Source organism: Pleurodeles waltl, chromosome 5 (genome assembly GCF_031143425.1).
Source record: "Pleurodeles waltl isolate 20211129_DDA chromosome 5, aPleWal1.hap1.20221129, whole genome shotgun sequence".
Lineage (NCBI taxonomy): Eukaryota > Metazoa > Chordata > Amphibia > Caudata > Salamandridae > Pleurodeles > Pleurodeles waltl.
Genome location: NC_090444.1, coordinates 121,039,158 through 121,061,325, shown reverse-complemented (window position 1 = coordinate 121,061,325; position 22,168 = coordinate 121,039,158). Strand labels below are relative to the sequence as shown.

The 22,168-nt window shown below is 44.5% G+C and overlaps 1 protein-coding gene across 2 annotated transcripts in view; it reads left to right on the top strand.

Moving 5' to 3' along the window:
- ELP3 (elongator acetyltransferase complex subunit 3) overlaps positions 1–22,168 on the top strand; it is a 709,210-nt gene that overhangs the window by 392,745 nt on the left and 294,297 nt on the right. For both annotated transcript variants that reach the window (XM_069233774.1, XM_069233775.1), the window contains one exon: positions 17,505–17,570. In XM_069233774.1, coding sequence (XP_069089875.1) covers positions 17,505–17,570 — 66 coding nt within the window. The remainder of the gene's footprint in view (positions 1–17,504; positions 17,571–22,168) is intronic.

The window sequence follows — 22,168 nt, the reverse complement described above, 5'->3', positions numbered from 1 at the left end:
TGTTTGAGGATACCAGTTTTCGTCTACCTTGAGGACTGGCTGTTAAAGTTAGGCTTGCCGCAGTCAGTCATAGACCACCTTCAGACGACAGTGAAACTCTTGACTTCATTGGGGTTCTCGATCATTGACACTTGACTCCTTTGTAGAGCCTTCCTTTTATAGGAGCTGACTTGGATATGGTGCAGTTCAGGGCCTATCCTTCTTTACAACAAGTCCAGGACATTCAGTCTATGATCCAGATGGTTCTTTCTGTCCAGAATGTCAGTGAGAGCAGCTCTAAATCTTCATGGCCTGTTAACCTCATACATCTGGCTAGTGCACTTTGCCAAGTGGTGTATGAAAGCTATGCAATGGAATCTGAAGTCTCAGCAAGCCCAGCACCAAGGACACCTGTGAAATGTCATCCAAGTGGTGCAGGAGATAGCAAAACCTGGCAGTAGTGGCTGATTGACTAGCAGCAGACCCTCTTTTTTCCCATCCAGGTCATCTGGGATAGGTGGAAATCTAGAGGATTCTAGTTATCAGGTGGGAAACACGACTCCTTATCAATCTTTTAGAGTTGCGGGCCATTGGTCTGGGCATGAAATCCTTCCTGCTGTCCATTACAGGGAGGCACAGCCATATGGTACTTTCGGAATTGGCCTCCACTGCATGGTTACTCAAACGTTTTGCAGACACCAGGTATAAATATTGGACCCTCAGACCAGTTTTTCAGTATACTCCTGGACCTGAGACCATTACAGAAAAAGGACAGCCTTGTTCTCCAGAGGACTTCTCTGCTGTTTGAGACCTGCCTTGTTCCCTAGGGGGCTGCCCTGCTGCTTGAGGCCAGCCCTGCTCTGTGAGAAGGAAGACTGGACCTGCTCCCTTCATCTCAAGCTACCAGAGTGATTCCAATGGTCAGTTGACTGACCTCCTGTTCTGAGCAACGAGGACACAACAAGCTCCAGAGTCCTCTCTGGAACGGCCCAGCTGACCTGCTGCAACTGAACCTGCTTGAGCCTTCTGTCCTTTGCTAGAGTGAGCCCCTGATCCCCAAGAACTGCCTCCCCAGGTCCTGGACTCTTGTCTGGCATCAGAGTTCACTGCTCTACAAGAAAAGGAACAAATCCTGAAGGTTTAGGTTCTTCGCGTCCACGAACGGACAGGCCTGGTCGTGCTGAGACTCTGCTGACCATGATGTCTGCCAACGCGAAGCTCCGGTGAACCCGACTCTTTCCGCTGCAGTGACTACCAGTGGCGACCAGCAACGCAAGATCTGCTTTTCATGCTTCAACACTGACCGTCCACATTGACCGCCACTGCGAAGCTCCAACAACAACTATCTGAGATGCCCAGCTGGATCTTTGTGTTACATCAGTGAGCATCTGCGACAGCAGACTTGCCCTTCTCGTTACAGCAACGACCATCCGCAGTGCTCTCCCAACTCCTTGCGGCCTTCTCACCATGAGCTGGACTCTATGCAGCAGACTTTGAGAAGGTAACTTTTTCAGCTAGACTAACCTGGTCCCTGTATGTAGCCCACACTCTATCACAGTCAGTCTGAACTTGTGACTTTTCCCAGGTCTAGCATGACCGGATGACAGTGAGTGGCGCTTTGTGCTTTTAGGCTCTATGCCTACATAAAACTTTGAAATTCAGTATCTCTAGTTCTACTGATTGGATTTGTATTGCTCTAGTGTCATATTATTTATTAAAATGTATCCCATCTTTCAAAATTGGTTTAGGGTGTTTCTTGTGTGCTTTCACTTTATTACTATTTGTATGTAGGATAAATAGTATAAATAGTTTACACATTGCCTCTAATTAAAGCCTGACTGCTTTTGTGCCAAGCTACCAGAGAGTTAAACACAGGTTAATTTAGTGACTTTGCTGGTTCACTCTTACAAAAATTGTGGGTGTTGCCTGAGTGGGACTCCCACCTCACTCGACCAATAACCAAATTTCTTACAGTAGTGCAAAAATCAGGGCGGGTTGGGGCCCCGTATTCTTTGCCAGGAAGCTTTGTGTCTTTAGAGGTGGTATGAATGTCAGGGCATCTCTCTAACTGTAAACCACCTTGTGGGATCTTTGAAAGTCAGGTGGGCAAGCTTAGCAGCGTTACGTGACCGATCATGAATGACGGTTGAACCCTAAGCTGGTACATGGCATCTTCAGTAATAGGGAGAACCTTAGCTAGATGTTTTCACCACCATTGATAGCTTGCTGCATCCAAACTCCTGTGCTTTGGAGTTCCCTTAAAAGCTTTCCCTAGTAGATTAATTTCACCTGTCGTGGAACATAGGACTCCTATATGTATCTTGCCCAGAGTTCTGAAGAAAATCTGGAGCAACCGGGTCAAGTCATCCTAGTGGCCTTGGACTGAACCAGGAGTGTGTGGTACCCAGAGTCTTTCAACATGTGGGTTTGCCCTCTGATTAGGCTACCATTTGGGAGGATCTTCTGTCACAGCAGTAGGGCAGAGTTCTTTGCCTGAAGCTGCGCAGATATGCACCTAATGCATCAAGCAGTGCCTAATTACAGTGTATGATTTGCCAACCAAAGTTGTGACCGCCAAGTGCCCTTCCAAGAAGTATACTTAAGCTGGGTACTGGGGCAAATTTGTGACCTAGTGTGGAGTCCCCAGGACAGTTCCTTTCAAAACAAGCAGGGGATTATTTTATTTGTTTTGGCTTTAGCCCAGCAAGACCTTGCAGTGGGCAATATTAAAGGTTACTCATTGGCCTATCGGGGCCTTTCTCCTTGTACCAGACCAACTGTCCTTGTTTACATCACCTGTTGTGATATGGTTTCTTAAAGGTTTAACAAACATGTTCTCCCCTCCCCCAAAACTGTTTGTGATGCCACGGGATGCCTTAATTTGTTCCAGATATTTCTTGTGTTCTTTCTTTGAGCCGATGCACAGCTGCTTGTGGAGACTTCTGACAATAAATACTGTCTTCCTCGTCGTTATCTCTTCAGCACATCTTGTGAGTGAGCGCCAGTCTCTGTCTGTGCAACCACCCCACAGAAAAACTGGTGCTGAAGTTCAGGACGGCCATCCTGCCAAAATTCCTGACTCCTTTTCACATTGGGCAATCCATCAGCATCTCAATGTTCTTTGCTTCTTCTCACCCCTTGAAAAAGAAAGAGAAACTCCATCGACTGAACCTGAAAGAGCTTTAAGCTTTTACATTGATTGCACCAAATACTTTTTTTTGTCAAACCTCTTTTCTTTGAGTTTCTGGGGCAAGGAAAGGCAAAGCGGTGCAGTAAAGGAATCTGTCAAGGTGGATATTTTTTTGCATTCGGATCTTGTTAGAAATGGGGTTTCTGGTTGGCTAGGGTATGCACCTCAGCCAGGCAGAACCTACCCACTCTAGTCAGGGCTAGGGAGTTACACGTCCAAGATAACCCCTGCTCACCCCCTTGGTAGCTTGGCACGAGCAGTCAGGCCTATCCCAGGGGCACTGTGTAAAGCGTTTGCAAAACACACACAACACATGTGACGCAAAATGTACACCACAAAGTAAACACAACACTGAGCTATGTAAAAATATCTGTATTGCACAAAACATAATTAGACCAACATTGCACGTAAGTAATACCCTGCTACCTTAGCAGTTGTCAGAATGTTACACAAGTTACTAATACTCTGCAAGAATATGCAGTTGTCACATTAGAACACATAAGTACTCAGGATTCTGCAACATAAGCAGCAGTCAGGAATTACAGCAAAAGATATATGCACTTGTCATGAACAATTCCTAAATACCCATAAAAGGAACATTAGAGAATATCTCCCATGTCATATAAATACATATCAGCTAGACTTGCCCATAAAAAGGAACATTAGCACATATATGTAGGAACAGTAAACAGGTAGGAAATCTAAAACACCAAAAGTCTGTACTAGGCTCCTAGAGCCCAGATTCCCTAAAAAGTACCTGTTTTAAGTTGAAGAGGCACTCCCAGTGCCTAAAGATGAGCATGGGGGGCTCCCGGCGCTCCTGTGCGCAAAACGGGGGCCACGCAGTGTTTTTGGGGGGGAGAGGGGCGGTCAGCACCCTCTCCTTGTGAACAGGCCCCTCCGCGGGCCAACGTTCTGGGTGGGGCCTGCCTTGGCCTCCTCACACCCTGTCCGTGGTGTGGGGGCCGGGCGTGGCCCAACAAACAATTATGGGGCCAAGGCGGGAAGGGACCTCCGTCGAGGTCTCCCTTCCCGATTCCGGCTACCAGCAAAATGCCCAAGAAAAGGAGCGTCCTGCTCCTAACGCAGAGACCGGGAGAAGGGGGGCGCTCCCCACACCTTCCCCCGAGTCCTGCAACGAAGTTTGGAGAAGTTCGGACCCCTCCCGGGGCCCGAGAAGTCACTTGTCCGCACCCGATGCGGTACGCGAGTGTTTGAAAGGGATTCCTGGGCTGCCGCGGTGATTCTGCGAGGATCGAAGGCAGATAGTGCCCCGAGGGTGCTCCCAGGAGCGGGACGTGCCCCGGGGGCGCTGAGAGGAGCCCGCTTGCTCCATTTACTTCTCGACGTGCCCCGGGGGCACTAGGAACAGCGCGGACCCCGCGCTAAGTGAAAGCTCAAATCCTGGGTTGCGGCAGTGATCAGGGATCCAAATAAAAGCGCTTTTCAAAGCGCTAAGGCAAGAACTGCAGCCCGGGTTGCAGCAGTGATTTTCTTCTGCAATTAAAGAGAGCACTCTTTCCAAGCGCTTTGCCAGAGTCTGCAGAGATCAGTGCAGGGGTCAGGGGCCATGGCACCCTGGCCCTGGAAGCAAACAGGACACAAGGAAGCACAGGGCTGGTGGGCCCAGCTACAGGCCAGCACTAGGTTTGCAGATGGTGGCAGTTCCTTCTAGTGACCAGACAGGTCACAGATCAGCACAGCAGCAGCAGTCCAAGGTGGTTTCCTGGTGAGTCCATTCATCAGCGTTCTGTGTCCAGGTTCAAGGTCCAAGAATGTTCAAATTGTGGGGAAAATTCCAGTCTACTTATACTGGGTTTACAGTGTGTCTTACAATGGTAGGGAGAGGAGGTTCCAGCCAGTTACAACTGGTTCTGGGAGTGCCCCCTATCTCCGTTCAGCACAGGCTCCAAATATCAGTGGGGGGTTAACGACCCTATAGACGTGGATTGGAGACAAGCTGCAAAACACCAAAGTCATAAGCACAGATAAATGCGCACTTTCTAGAAGTGGCATTTCTGTGATAGTAATAAAAAATACACCTACACCAGTAAGCAGCGTTTCTCACCACTATCACAACCATACCAAACATGCCTACGCTACCCCTCATAAGTCAGACAATACCCTTTGCACATAAGGCAGGGCATTTCCAATGCAATCCTATGAGGAGGCAGCACTCACAGCAGTGAGACACCAAGTTAGGCTGTTTGTCACTACCAGGACAGGCCACGCAACATGGCACATGTCCTGCCTTCTACATACATGGCACCCTGCCCAAAGGGCTAGCTAGGGCGTATCTTAGGGGTGACGTACATGTAGTAAAAGGGGAGTTCTGGGCCTGGCAAGTAAATTTAGATGCCAGGTCCCTGTGGCAGAAAACTGCACACACAGGCTCTGCGCTAGCAGGCCTTGGATATGTTTGACAGGCTACTTCAGTGGGTGGCGCAAGCAGCGCTGCAGGCCCACTAGTAGCATTTAATTTACAGGCCCTGGGTATAGGGATACCACTTTACAAGGGACTTATAGGTAAATTAAATCTGCCAATTAGGTATAATCCAATCATACCAAATTTGTAAGAGAGAGCACATGCAATTTAGCACTGGTTAGCAGTGAAAAAGTGCCCAGAGTCAAAACGTCATCCAACAAAGGTCAGAAAAATAAGGAGGCAAAAAGTCTGGGGAATGACCCTGTAAAAGGGCCAGGTCCAACAGATCTCCTACGCATTGGCCAGAAATAAGCCTCTGGAAGGACGGCCAAACTGACATGCCCACTCCCATGGCTCAGCCCCGCCCCTCCCTGCACATGCTGACTGAGCCAGCAGCTGAAAAATAAAACAATAGTAAAATGTTGTTTTATTTTTTTAGCTGCTTTCTCAGCCAGTGGGGCGAAGCTTCTTAGCCATTGCAAACGAGCTGCCCCTGTGTATTTCTATAGCTGTTTTGGCTGCAGCTGAAGTTCCTAAGGGAATTTGCATGCTGAAGACGTGTTTTGGGACACCACCACCACCCCACCGAGCTTGAAGGAACACCTGAAACATTCCTGGAGTACATTGAGGTGGATGAACCTTTTTCTTGGAAATTTAGTTGAGATCTGTCAAACAGTACCAAATTTAATTAACAAACTAAAAAATCAATTTCCTTTGGAAACCCGGCTATAATTACACAGTGGCGACAAACACTTTGTTGTGTGTATATATATATATATACATTTGAGGTGAGCAAATCTAGAGTGTCGCTGGTGTTTCAGGGTGCTCCTTACTAGAGCAGCTCTCCACCTAAAATTGGGAACTCCCAGAGTTCTCCTTTGTTTTTTGCATAATTTATGCGTCACTCTAACCCTGAAAGGGCTTTGGTTTGACTTATACTGGGTGCTCCCTTGTGTCTGGACAAAGCTATACTCCTCTGAAGAGCTCTAATGAGAGCGAAACACGTGTCAGGGGTTGCTTTACTCATTCCAGGTTGGCTTGGACGGTATTTGACCAGTCCAAAGCTGTAATACTGTGCCTGGAGTGGTAAATGGCTTTTGTCATTTTACAGCTCGGCGAGGATGACACTGTGTCAATCCTATGCTTAAAGATTTTGCTGTACAAATGGTAAAAGACTTTGTCACTATCTAGCTCGGCGAGGATAGCACTGTGCTGATCCTATGCTTAAAAACTTTGCTAGATAAGCAGATATTTGAGGTGAGCAAATCTTGAGTGTCGCTGGTGTTGCAGGGTGCTCCTTACTAGAGCAGCTCTCCACCTAAAATTGGGAACTTCCCAGAGTTCTCCTTTGTTTTTTGCATATATATATATATATATGTTCGATGGCATGTGTAGCTGCAGATACACATGCTATGCATATCCATTCCGACATCTAGTGTTGGGCTCGGAGTGTTACAAGTTGTTTTTCTGCGAAGAAGTCTTTTCAGAGTCACGGGATCGAGTGACTCCTCCTCTCGGTTCCATTGCGCATGGGCATCAACTCCATTGTTAGATTGTTTTCTTTCTGCCGTCAGGTTGGATGTGTTTCCTCTCTCTCTGAGATTTCGATTCGGAAAACCTTAGAAAACCTTCCTTTCCGTCAGTATTGTTTCAATCGCGTTCTCCATCTAGCATCGAACCGGTAGTACCGTCGGAAACTAACTTTTGTTCGCCCTTCGGTGCGTGCGCGCCCAACTCAGGCCTACCGCGTGGAAAGCCTGATGGATCAGACTCCATTCCGATTCTGCCCACGGTGCCACGCGAAGTACCCCTATACAGACCAGCACTTGGTTTGTAACTTGCACCTTTCTCCAGACCACCAGGAGGAAAACTGTGAGGCCTGTCGATCGTTTCATTAAAAAAAGACTAGATCGCAGAGCCCGAAAATTTGAAATGGCGTTGAAAAGCAGTGAACATCTCTACGTCACTGAAGAAGAGCAGGCACAGACAGCAGTCTCCATCCGAGACACAGACTGCGAACAGGAATCCGAGGATGACAGACCCATCACAGCTGGCCAGCATGTGAGTACGTCTGCCCCTACACCCCTACCCAAAAAACATTCTAAGGCCTTGGGTACACCACTGGCGGAAGGCCATGGTTCGGCCCAGAAAAAGACTGTCGGCTACCGACCTTCGGGGTCGGTGCCGAAAAAGGCCACTCCTCCGTCCACTTCAGAGTCGAGTAAAACTATAAAGGACTCCATTTCGAACTCCAGCAGGAAACCCCAAGTTTGAGTCTGAAATTCGAAAGTCAGCTTCGGAGCCGAGACCTTCCACAACATTTTTGTTACCGAAAAAACAACAAACTTCGGAACCGAAGAAGACATCATATACAGAGGAGCAAGGACTTTCCAAGAAATTAAGAGAAAGCCATAAAACCTCTGAGGAAGAGTCGGACATTGAGCCCATTGTACAAATTATGGATGGTGAGACAATCCAGGATACACATCCATAAAGAGACAGGAAGGACTGTTACTGCACCTCCTTTAAAAACAAAAAGGAAGCTGGCTTTCCAAGAGGAACTGGACACTGTACAGCCACCAGCAAAGGTGCAAAAGCAGAAGCCAATACCTCCTCATACTTCTCCTCCTCATTCTCCACAACTATCTGTCTCCCCCCCACACCAGCCCTCCACCAATGCCTTCTCCAACACACTCTTTTTATTCACAAGAAGACATAGTAGACCCATGGGATCTTTATGACCCTGATCCCATCTCAGATAATGACCCAGATACTTACCCATCCAAACCATCTACACCTGATGATACCACAGTATACAACCAGGTCATAGCCAGGGCTGCAGCTTATCATGGGGTAACAATGCATTCAGAGCCACTGGAAGAGGATTTTTTATTTAATACATTATCTTCAACACATTCCAGGTACCAGTGCCTCCCAATGTTACCAGGCTTGGTAAAACATGCAGACCAAATTTTTAGTGAGCCTGTGAAATCTAAAATCATCACACATAGAATAGAAAATAAATATAAGCCTGCACCCTCTAAACCAGATTATATTATTCATCAGGTGCCTCCAGATTCAGTGGTGGTTAGTGCAGCCTGTAAGAGGGCAAATAGCCAGTCTTCAGGCGATGCACCTCCTCCTAATAAAGAGAGCTGAAAATTTGACGCTGCGGGGAAAAGAGTTGCCTCCCAGGCAGCAAATCAGTGGAGAATGGCTAACTCTCAAGCACTGCTAGCCTGCTATGATAGAGCCCATTGGGATGAGATGCAGGATATTATACAGCATCTCCCAAAAGAACACCAAAAGCGGGCACAACAAGTAGTAGAGGAAGGGCAAGCGATTAGTAACAATCAAATAAGATCTGCCGTTGATGCTGCTGATACAGCTGCAAGGAGCGTTAACACGGCCATCAAAATCAAAAGGCATGCTTGGCTAAGCTCCTCTGGTTTTAAACCAGAAATTCAACAGGCTGTGCTTATCATGCCTTTTGATAAAAAGCATCTCTTTGGCCCAGAAGTGGGCACTACAATTGAGAAATTAAGAAAAGACTTTGATACTGCAAAAGCAATGGGTGCTTTGTACACCAAACCATATAGGGGGTCATTTCACAGGCCTCAGTTTCGAGGAGGTTTTAAAGCACAATCCTCCAAGGCATCTACCCCGCAAACAAAGCAACCATATCAAACCCAGTATCAACGAGTTGGGTTTAGAGGAACAGATAGAGGTCAATACTCTAGAAATAGAGGTAAATTCCAAACCTCTAAACAACCAACCACACAGCCAAAGCAGTGACTTCCTTTCCTCCCTCCACTCCACACATCTCCTGTGGGGGGAAGACTACAGCAGTTCCACTCTCATTGGCAAAATAACACCACAGACAACTGGGTATTATCAATAATCCGCAATGGCTATTGCCTAGAATTGGTAAACACCCCTCCAAATATTCCACCAAGATATCTCAAGTTATCCCCAGAACATACAGTTCTGTTACAACAAGAGGTTCAATTGCTACTACTCAAACAAGCAGTAGAGTTAGTTCCACAGTCCCAACAAGGAACAGGGGTATACTCACTATACTTCCTAATTCCCAAAAAAGATGGCACCCTCAGACCAATATTAGACCACAGGCCCCTCAATTTTTACATCTTCTCAAAACATTTTCACATCGTAACTCTGCAAGATGTTATTCCACTGCTACAAAAACAAGATTTTATGACTGCTCTAGACCTCAAAGATGCGTATTTCCACATACCCATCCACCCATCTCACAGAAAATACCTCAGGTTTGTCATACAAGGAAAACACTACCAGTTGAAAGTGTTACCTTTTGGCATAACAACAGCTCCAAGGGTGTTCACAAATTGTCTAACGGTAGTAGCAGCATACTTAAGAAGACAACACATCCATGCCTTTCCATATCTAGACAATTGGCTAATAAAATCAAACAATCGTACACAATGCCAAAAACATACACGTTATGTGATACAAACTCTGCACATACTAGGATTTTCTATAAACTACCAAAAGTTACACCTTCAACCAGCACAAGTACACCCGTATCTAGGTGCTATCCTAAATACTCAACTAGCTCTAGCGTATCCAAATATCCAAAGGATACAAGCTTTCCAAAATCTAATTCCACTCATACAGCCAAATCAACAATAAACTGTAAGATTTATCATGAAGATTTTAGGAATGATGGCATCTTGCATAGCAATAGTCCCACATGCAAGATTAAACATGAGGCCCTTACAACAGTGCCTTGCACAACAATGGTCACAGGCACACGGTCAACTTCAAGATCTAGTGTTGATGGACCGCCAAACACATATGTCCCTTCAATGGTGGATTGCAGCAATTTAATGAAGGGGCGATCGTTTAAAGACTCTGTGCCTCAGACCATGATTACAACAGATGCATCAATGATTGGTTGGGGAGCTCACCTAAACAATCACACCATTCAAGTGCAATGGGATGTCAAACAGAAACAGCTACACATAAACCACTTAGAATTATTAGCTGTGTTCCTTGCCCTAAAAGCATTTAAACCTCTTATCAAACAGAAGAATGTTCTCATAAAGACAGACAACATGACAACCATGTATTAACTCAATAAACAAGGAGAGACACATTCATCTCAACTGTCCCTTCTAGCCCAAACAATTTGGAAATGGGCAATTCACAATCAAATTCACCTAATAGCACAATCAATCAATCAATCAATCACTGCATTTGTAAAGTGCGCTACATACCCGCGAGGGTCTCAAGGCGCTGGGGGGGGGTGGGGGAGGTGCTACTGGTCGAAGAGCCAGGTCTTGAGGAGTCTTCTGAAGGCCAGCATGTCCTGGGTCTGTCGTAGGATGGTGGGGAGAGTGTTCCAGGTCTTGGCGGCGAGGTAGGAGAAGGATCTGCCGCCGGCTGTGGTTTTTCGGATGCAGGGGACTGTGGCGAGGGCGAGGTTGGCTGAGCGGAGGCTTCGGGTGGGGGTGTGGAAGCTGAGTCGGTTGTTGAGGTAGGTGGGTCCGGTGTTGTGCAGTGCTTTGTGTGCGTGGATCAGGAGCTTGAAGGTGATCCTTATGTTGACGGGGAGCCAGTGCAGGCCTCTCAGGTGGAGTGTGATGTGGCTGTGGCGGGGGATATCGAGGATGAGTCGGGCCGAGGCATTCTTGATGCGTTGGAGTCGTCTCAGGAGCTTGTTTGTAATTCCTGAGTAGAGGGCGTTCCCGTAGTTGAGTCTGTTGGTGATGAGGGCCTGGGTAACGGTTTTTCTCGTGTCGAGGGGGATCCATTTGAAGATCCTGCGGAGCATACGGAGGGTGTTGAAGCAGGACGCTGAGACGGCATTGACTTGCCTGGTCATGGAGAGAGTGGAGTCGAGGATGACCCCCAGGTTGCGTGCGTGGTCCGTGGGTTCCGGGGCTGTGCCTAGTGACGTGGGCCACCAAGAGTCGTCCCAGGCTGATGGGGTGGGTCGTAGAATGAGGACCTCCGTCTTGTCTGAGTTCAGCTTCAGTCTGCTGTCCTTCATCCAGTTGGCTACGGCCTTCATTCCTCGGTGGAGGTTAGCTTTGGCGGTGTGGGGATCTTCGGTGAGGGATATGATCAGCAATACATTCCAGGAATAGGCAATCAGTTGGCAGATGTCCTCAGCAGAAATCACCAACAAACACACGAATGGGAGATTCACCCCCAAGTACTTCAAAAGTACTTTCAAAGGTGGGGAACACCAGATATAGATCTATTTGCAAAAAGCGAAAACACAAAATGCCAAAACTTTGCATCCAGACACCCACATTCCCTGTCCAGGGGCAATACTCTATGGATCAGTTAGTCAGGGATATTGGTTATGCTTTTCCCCCTCTCCCACTCCTTCCATTTCTGGTCAACAAGTTGCGTCAAACGTCACTCAACATGATAGCACCAACATGGGCACATCAACCGTAGTACACAACACTACTAGACATATCTGTAGTACCTCACTTCCAACTCCCAAACAGACCAGATTTGTTAACACAAAACAATCAGGCATCCAAACCCCAATGCTCTCAATCTAGCAATTTGGCTCCTGAAGTCATAGAATTTGGTTACTTAAATCTTCCATCTGAATGTATGGAAGTCATTAAACAAGCACGAAAACCCACTACTAGACAGTGCTGCGCAAACAAGTGGAAAAGATTTGTCTATTGTCAATCTAAGACCATAGATCCACTTACAGCATCGATACAAGATATTGTATGTTATTTACTTCATTTACAGGAATCAAATTTGGCTTTTTCCTCCATAAAAATGCACCTTACTGCAATATCTCCATACTTACAAACTATTCAACATACTTCTTTATTCAGAGTTCCTGCTAACAAAGCCTTCATGGAGGGATTAAAACGCATCATTCCACCCAGAACACCACCAGTTTCTTCATGGAATTTAAATATTGTACTTACAAGATTCATGGGACCACCTTTTGAACCCATGCACTCTTGCCAAATACAATTTTTAACATGGAAGATTACCTTCCTTGTGGCTAATACTTCTTTAAGAAGAGTTAGAGAAATACAAGCATTCACTCTTGAAGAACCTTTTTTCCAAGTACACAAACATAAGGTTGTGCTAAGAACAAATCCAAAATTTCTACCAAAAGTAGTTTCTCCTTTTTCACTGGAATTGCCAGTCTTCTTTCCACAGCCAGATTCTGTGACAGAAAGAGCTCTTCATACCCTATTCTAAAAAGAGCTCTTATGTACTATATAGACAGTACTAAACAGTTTAGGAAAACAAAGCAACTTTTTGTTGCTTTCCAACAACCACATACAGGCAATCCTATATCAAAACAAGGTTTAGCAAGATGGATTGTTAGATGTATACAAACATGTTATGTCAAAGCAAAAAGAAAACTTTTAATCACTCCTAAAGCACATTCTACAAGAAAGAAGGGTGCAACAATGGCTTTTTTAGGAAACATACCAATGGTTGATATATGTAAAGCAGCTACATGGTCAACCCCTCATACATTTACTAAACACTACTGTGTTGATGTTTTCTCACAACAACAAGCCACTGTAGGACAAGCTGTCTTAAGAACATTATTTCAAACAACTTCAGCTCCTACAGGCTAGCCTCCGCTTTTTGGGAGGACTGCTTTGTAGTCAACGCATAGCATGTGTATCTGCAGCTACACATGCCATTGAACGGAAAATGTCACTTACCCAGTGTACATCTGTTCGTGGCATGTAGTGCTGCAGATTCACATGCACCCTCCCTCCTCCCTGGAAGCCTGTAGTCATTTAAGTTACTAACATTTGTACGTATGTATATATATTTACATTTGCATGGACATCTCTTTTCTCTTATATACTCTATCACTCCTTTCTTCACCCTCTGCGGGAAAACAATCTAACAATGGAGTCGATGCCCATGCGCAGTGGAACCGAGAGGAGGAGTCACTCGATCCAGTGACTCCGAAAAGACTTCTTTAAAGAAAAACAACTTGTAAATCTCCGAGCCCAACACTAGATGTCGGAATGGATATGCATAGCATGTGAATCTGCAGCACTACATTCCACGAATAGATGTACACTGGGTAAGTGACATTTCCCATATATATATATATATATATATATATATATATATATATATATATATATATATATATATATATATATATATATATATAATATTGTGTGTGTGTATATCTAGATGGTGGATGATGTCTTAGACCAGTCAATAAAAAATGAGAGAAGATTGTGTCTGTGTCACTCTGTAGGCACAAGCATGCGTGATGAATCGTGTTTGTCCACAGAATGACCCAACCTGCAATAGCTGCAGTCTCATCACACTTTTGTTTCCTCCCAATGATAAATAGCATCAGCAAAAAGTATTGTCCTTTTACCAATGCTACTCAGCATTGCTAAAACACATTGGCCAAGCCAATAGGTCACACCAGCCAACCAAATTAGCTAAGAGGTTCACAGGTTAACCCCTTCGCTGACAGGCTTTTTCTGCCTCAGGTGCCAGGCCTTTTTTTGGCTATTTGGGGCAGTTTGCGCTTAGGCCCTCATAACTTTTTGTCCACATATGCTACCCACACCAAATTTGTGTCCTTTTTTTCCAACATCCTAGGGATTCTAGAGGTACCCACAGTTTGTGGGTTCCCCTGGAGGAGACCAAGAAATTAGCCCAAAATACAGCAAACATTTAATTTTTGTTTGTAATGGGAAATACAGGCTGCAGAAGATGGCTTGTGTTTTTTTCCCCTGCAAATGACATCATCAAAGCCTTTACGGTGCTAAAATCACCATCTTCCCAGCTTTCAGGAACAGGCAGACTTGAATCAGAAAACCACATTTTTCAACACAATTTTGGCATTTTACTGGGACATACCCCTTTTTTACTATTTGTTGTGCTTTTAGCCTCCTTTCAGTTAGTGACAGAAATGGGTGAGAAACCAATGCCGGATCCCAGAAAGCTAAACATTTCTGAAAAGTAGACAAAATTCTGCATTCACCAAGGGGTCATTTGTGTAGATCCTACAGTTTTCCTGCAGAAAATAACAGCTAAAATAAAAAAAATTGAAATTGAGGTGAAAAAAACAGCCATTTTTCTCCACGTTTTACTCTGTAACTTTTTCCTGTGATGTCAGATTTTTTAAAGCAATATACCATTACATCTGCTGGACTCTTTTGGTTGCGGGGATATATAGGGCGTGTAGGTTTATCAAGAACACTGGGTACCCAGAGCCAATACATGAGCTGCACCTTGCAATGGGTTTTCCTTGTATACCGGGTATACAGCAATTCATTTGGTGAAATATAAAGAGTGAAAAATAGGTATCAAGGAAAGCTTTGTATTTCCAAAATCGGCACAAGATAAGATTATTTGCACATCTCTGAATTCCAGGGTCCCCATATTAGCATGTGAATTGCACTGCATTTCTCAAATAGACGTCTTTTTACACACTGTCTTACATTTGGAAGGAAAAAATGCTGAAAAAGACAAGGGGCAATAACACTTGTTCTTCTGTTCTGTGTTACCCTAAGTCTCCCGATAAAAATAGTACCTCACTTGTGTGGGTAGGCCTAGTGCCTGCAACAGGAAACGCAACATGGACACATCACATTTTTACATTGAAATCTGACGTGTTTTTTGCAAAGTGCCTAGCTGTGGATTTTTGGCCCCTAGCTCAGCCGGCACCTAGGGAAACCTACCAAACCTGTGCATTTTTTGAAAACTAGACACTTAGGGGAATCCAAGATGGGGTGACTTGTGGGGTTCTCACCAGGTTCTCTTACCCAGAATCTTTTGCAAACCTCAAAATTTGGCAAAAAAACACTTTTTCCTCATATTTCGGTGATAGAAAGTTCTGGAATCTATAGGGAACCACACATTTCCTTCCACCCAGCATTCCCCCAAGTCTCCCGATTAAAATCGTACCCCACTTGTGTGGATACGCCTAGTGCCCTTGAAAGGAAATGCCCCAAAACACGATGTGGATACATCAAAATTATCAAATACAAAACTACCTGTTTTTGTGGGGAGACACCTGCGTTTTTGGTCCTGGGCTCAGCAGCCATATAGGGAAACCTACCAAACCCAAGCATTTCTGAAAACTAGACACCCGAGTGAGTCCAGGAAGGTGTGACTTGTGTGGATCCCCCAGTGTTTTCTTACCCAGAATCCTCAGCAAACCTCAAATTTAGCTAGAGGTCACATTTTTCCCACATTTCTGTGTGGGATCACTGCACCGGGACAAATTTCCTACCACTCAACGTTACCCTCAATCTCCCGGTAAAAATTATACCTCACTTGTTTTGGTGGGCCAAGTGCCTATGACAGGGAAGAGCTAAAAACATATAGAAATTGAGGAGGAACTAAAGCGGTTCCAAAAGGGCAGTTTGGGGGGAAAAAAAAACAATGCAGGGTTGTAGGAGTCCTGCAGATTCTGGAAGGTTCCATCACAAAAATGTGGGAAAAATGTGTGATTTCAAAGTTGGAGGTTTGCAGGGCATTGGTGGTAAGAAAATGGTGCAGGGTGCATGTGAAGCACTCCACCCTGGACTCACCCAGATGTTTAGTTATCAGATGTGTCTAGATCTTGTGGATTTTTCTACATGGCAGAGTCCCAAAGTCCAAAAAGTGTAGCCCTCACCATTCCAAGTGGGACGATTTTGAGAGTTAGACAAATGTAAAACTAAAACCCAAAATAATCAAATGTCCTCTTGCTTGCTGTGAGATAAGATGTTTGTGTGTGGGGGAGAGCTGAAAGACTGTTACCCCCTTCAGTTGGGGTGGGGGCATAACCATGCCAAATCTGGTTGGTAGCCACCACCCCACTAAGTTGTTCTGCCGGTGGGCAGATGGGGCAATTCCCCGCCCGCTCCCCCCCCCAATTGGGGAGTGGATCGGCGGTAATTGCCCCATCTACCCACCGGCAGAACAAATTTGGCCCCATTTATTTTTTTAATTTTTACTCCACCCTCTTTTTGTGGTCTCTGGTGGGCTTTCTGCCCCCCTTTGGGGCAGATGGGCCTTCCAAAAAAAATAGGCCGATCTGCCCGCTAGGGGAGCAGATATGGCCAACAGTAATGTGCCCCCAAGGGGCTGCCCGCCAAACAAAACACACACACCAATCCCTGGTGCCTCGGCCTAGTAGAAATAGGCTAAAATAAATCCCTCCCCCCCCCCCCAAGGGGTTGCTCCCCACATCTAAAAAATAAAAATAAAAACGATTATCCCTTGTGTCTAGTGAGCATTTCTGCTGCCCGATCGATTCACAATCAGACAGCAGAAATGCTGAGAGAGACCTCAAAGGAAAGGCCTTTCCTTTCCTTTGATGCCTCTCATCCCCCTCCACGTGATCGTAGGAGAAATGCTTTTGCATTTAGCCTCCGATCCGCGAGGGAAGCAGCCACTGATGAGGTCATCAGACGCCATGGGAGAGTCCGGGGGGTGGGGGTGGAAGGGGAAGCGATCTCCCTTCCAGCCCTGCCCATGGGAGGAGGGTGCGAGGCCCTCGGGGAGAACGCTAGCGCTTCCCCTGAGGGCTGATACCAGGACAAGGCCACCTCGTCCTGGCCACCCAATGGGTTAATAACACTGAATTGAAGTGGAAAGAAAACAAAAAAGACAACAATATAAAGTAAGGTTCACATACAAAAAATGTCTGCTAATGAGAAGGTTTACAGTGTGTGGCTGTATTTAGAGTAAAGAATAGCGCATGCTCAGAATTTTACTTGTTTTATTCTCGAAGTGATCTTGCAGCTTGCTATCGCAGAAAGATAATCTCTTTTTTTGAGGACCTCCGGGAAAGACTTTGGGCTGTAGAACTGTGTGTTAGGCCAATTCATATGCATGAAGGTCTTAAAAGTCAAGCTTTGCTTATTTACGATCCAGATGCTCCCTTTCTTTCTCTAGTGTCGTGATGTAAGAACAAGGGAAGTTGGAATTCAAGAAATTCATCACAAACTGAAGCCGTACCAGGTGAGTTTCTTCAAGTGACAAGAAGGAAATGTGTGGTAGGATTCCTTATACTTCCTTTTCAGCTTCTTTATTAAAGCCTGGCAATATTTACAAGTGACCTAAATATATAGTATTCAGAAATTACCAGATATGGAGACAGTCATCATCTATGATACAATGTAATTAACATGAATTAAGTATAGCTTGCAAAGTTCCTTTTTATTTTATATTATGTCAGTCAGACACAATGTTGTCTAGCTTTATGATTTACTCTGTCATTTTAGAAAACTTCTTGTATTCACTAGCAACCGTAATCTGCACAGTGTAGAACTATTTTACCACATAGGTCCTTAGCATGAACAATGTGAGGAAAAAGCATCTGTAATACTGCACCTGGACTTACCAATAATGAAGGATATGGTCCAGAGTAGTGTTATTACTAGACCATTACCGTATTTTCACTTGGGAATGGGGAATAACTGTGGGAATCAACTCCTTTGTCCATTTCCAGCTCCCTTTCCCTCCTCACGTTTCATTGAGTTTCTCCTGACAAAATGCACAAGGGGAAAACGTCTCACAAATGCAGTGATCCCACACACATCTTATAATTCCTATTGGACCAAAATTTCCTGAATGAGGTCAACATATGTTTGTTTTCTTTCCATAGCTTTTTCTGCTTCCTTGGCCTACCAAAGGAAGGGGGGAGGGATTAGGAGACTGCACACCTTGTTGCATTTTCAGTCTTTTGAGCATGCCATATTCAGGTCGAGTGTAAGTGTTCACCCTTGTGTATACTTTTAAGTATACATTTACTGTGGACTTAAAGCGATTTTATTTGTTGGTTTCAGTTTCCTTTAAAAATCCTTGCTCGCTAGTGGTCAGTTCTGCCTCTTTGTCCCTCCTTGTTCTCTTTCAGAGCAGGGACCAACTACTGTATAACTACACTTTGTCCTGTTTATCTCTTTTATAGGTGACTTTTTTCAGTTTTTGCCTGCTCGTCTTACACTGTGGGCATGTGTTTCAGAGCAGCCACGCTTCCTCAGGCAAGTCCTCCAGCTGGTCTCTCTTCCCCACTAGCTCCCTCTGCTAACATAAAACAGCAGCAGAGGGGTGCGTTTCCAGGGCCAGCTCGCCCTCGCTCTCTTTTTCTTGTTCCGTTTGGAGAGTGGAGTTTTTTTTATGTTGTCTCCTTTACCTAAGATCTTTAATGGAGTTGTTTGTTTTAGGCACAGTAATCTTTGGTGCTTTTTAGTAGGACCCGAGTGGCTTCCTGTTTACATACTTGTAATTTCACCCTCTTTGTTTTGTCAGTTAATTTTCACTGTTCTTTCCATTCTTTAAAATGTTATGATTGTTCTTGTTACATTTCCAAAATAATGTATTTGACCAGTGGGTCACAAAGAATGCATCAACTGGCGGCATGGCACATTGAATAGCAAGATTTAACATGAAAACAATGATTTGAGCAAGGGAATTCGGGGTGTCACAATTTTAAATCTACAGCAGCAAGCACACCAGCGGAGCCGTGTGCGGGGAGAGGTATAGGTGGGTGGCTTTGCTACACTCTAGTTCTCATTGCTCAGTCTGATCCAGGGACTCACGAAGGACGATTTAGGACCTTGAGAAGGAGAGAATAATTTTTATGTACACATGCTGCAGTGAGTGCACAGGAGCATGGGCAGCTCAGCCGGTGTTTCAGCTTTTTTGTCTCCTGTTGAAACCTGTCCCTCCTTGTAGACTAATTTGACTTTGACGTGGTTAAGCGATCTCGCGAGTTAGTTAGCAAAGTATGATATCCTTAATTTTGTGCGATTGTGCAACTCACAACTCCGATGCAAGAATATTTGGGTGAATTTGCATTTAACGGGTGTTATGCAGATCAGGTAGGTGTGCTCAGCGTTGTGTGGCAACACAACACCAGATCCTGGTGTCTGGTGATCCAGGTGTCTAAATTTATTCCACCCCTCTAAACCCTTCTTATTGTCTTCTTATTCAGACATCCCCTCTAATGTAAAGGAACACATGCTGTGGATGTACCCGGTTCAGTTAAACTTAGCCCGAACAGCTACCGCTCTTGTACTAGCTTTAGGAAAGTTGTTCGTCCACGATAAAGAAAAGGCTACACACAACGTAAATGTATAGTTTTCTATTTTGTGGTCTATAACCTTTCCAAATTCCGAAGATTAAAGCACTAAGCAACAGAGAAATAAAGTAATTTGCTGAAGGTAAACACAGTTCGGCCAAAAAGAGGAGGCAGTTTTCTACTTTTTTTTAGAGTTTTTTGTACTATGCTACCCGAAGCTGTTGAGCCAAGCCACAGGGCAGTGATCATTTTATATACCTGCATGCCAATACATGCAGATATCAGTGGGGATGTCCGGTTGGTTCAAAGAGAGAAATGTACTGCTGTTACAAGTCCCGTTGACTTTCAAGATGAGTATTTCCAAAGATTTTTTTCATTAAGACAAACTTATAACCATGATTCAGGCCAACTTAACATCCTTATTACACTATGACTGTTTGAACACTTGTGATATGTTTGGGTGACCCTTCTCGTTTATTTCTCTTGTTACTCCTCCGTGGCTTTCTTGTGTCTTTATTGGGAATTGCCAGCCGGCAGCTTTGATGGTGGGATAGTGAAAGTGGTATTCTATTGTAATTAGCATGCCAGATACTTAATGGCAACATTTTCATTTTTGGCTGCAGTTAGAGGAAGAAGGTATTGGAAGCACTTTAGTTATATGCTGGGCCACTGGAATTATGTGGCAGGAAAAGACCAAGTTATGAAGCAGGGTTGACCAATTTATGTGGCAAGAAAAGTCCATTTATGAATTTACAGAGTCCATAGCTCTAACTCAAGCAAATGCGAGACCTATTGCATTGCAAATGCTTGTTGCTTTTGACAGTGTCCTAGCAGGCTGATCCTCATTGGTTATGCTGGTCCCACATAGGTTTTGTGGGATGTAGAACGATTCTCACCATTTATTTGATACAGTTCACGATTGTCCTGGCCAGGATGTGGGATTCAATTATCATCCTTCCCAGATGTCACTTTGTCAGCCCTTTGCTGACAGGGACAGACCATTTAATGTGTCTGTGTGGCAAAAAACATTCCAGCATATAATCAGTTTATAATACTAAAGTCATATAGGAAATATGCAAATACATTTTTATTTCTCTTGCTTAACTAATCGGCACCACATGTTTGTTCGAACAAAAACTCCAAGCATTTGCACTTAGGTAAACAGATCTTTTAACAGTTCATAGCAGAGTACATGGCATCTGGCTCACTAGAAGAAGGTGATGAAAAGGTGAATAAACAAAACAGGCAGAGCAGGGTATGATAATTTCTGCTTGACATAGAGAAGTTTTTTTTGCTGCTTCCTTCATACTGAGCTGTTCCAATTCACTTCTAATTTCCACGCATCTCTGAGTGTACTTGCAGAGCCCAACTATTTATTGGGACATTTTGCTTATGTAACCAGTGTCCCTAAACATGCTTTTTTTTGTTTGGCAAGATGTTTAAAGGTAGCTGTTTGTGATATCAGCTCTCCCCAAATCACCACCTTTGCTGGCTCCCATAGTGCAGACTGAATAATCTCACCATTATTATTTTCCATAAAATAACTTTGTCTCCCTTCCCTAAAGCTTTCCATTAGTGCTGGGTCTCCCAAGACTCTAACCAGCCAGGGGAGTACGTTTTTTTTTTTTTTGAAAGAATGGAATTTAGGCAGATGGGGAGCGTGGTCTGACAGTGTCTTGGCTCCACTATTAAAGTCAAGTATTCTTGGTCCCCAGAGATCAGAATAAGACAATCCTTGAGTAGGATTTGTGGACATTGGAGTAGAGTCTAGTCTATCACTTTCATGTTGATGTCTCCAGATAGATATCCAAGAGATCTAAATTACTAATACCCTGGACTGGGGAAGGTCTGGTCTATCACTTGAGGGACGCAGGACCGTATTGAAATCACCCCTGCTATAAGGCTCCTGATTGCAAAATGTGATGTCCCAGGGAACAGGCCCATATTAAATTGTGTTTCTGTCCTCTGTAGCAGCATGAATGGTTACAGGGACCTGACCTAACTTTCTTCTGATTCCCACTGCTCCTCCCTCTCTGCCTCTGAATTTAGCATCTATAGGAACAGCTAGACCCCTTCGGATGAGAATGGTCACCCACCATATCTTAGTTTTGTTAGTAGTGTGAATTTGTCATGGGAACAAGTACGATCTTAACCTTGGAACTTCTTTAACAAGGAGAGGGGGCTTCAGTAGAAAGGTTATATCCACTTCTTTATGTCTAAACCATTGGAGTATTGCTTTGCATTTGACTGGGGAGTTAAAGCCTGGTACAGTCGTGGAGACCAGTGACACTGGGGCCCTCACTTAATTATGCATAATTTTATGCATCTGAACTACTGTTGTAGATCAAATAGGATTTCTTTGTTCTCTTGAATGTGATTTCTGTATTTTTCACTAACCTCCTTCTATGATGTACTCACCAACGCTGAGTCTCGTCTGTGACTACCTGCTCTGTCAACTAGTTGTGCCAAGATATGTATATGTATATATATATATATATATATATACGTGTATATATATATATATATATATGTTCGA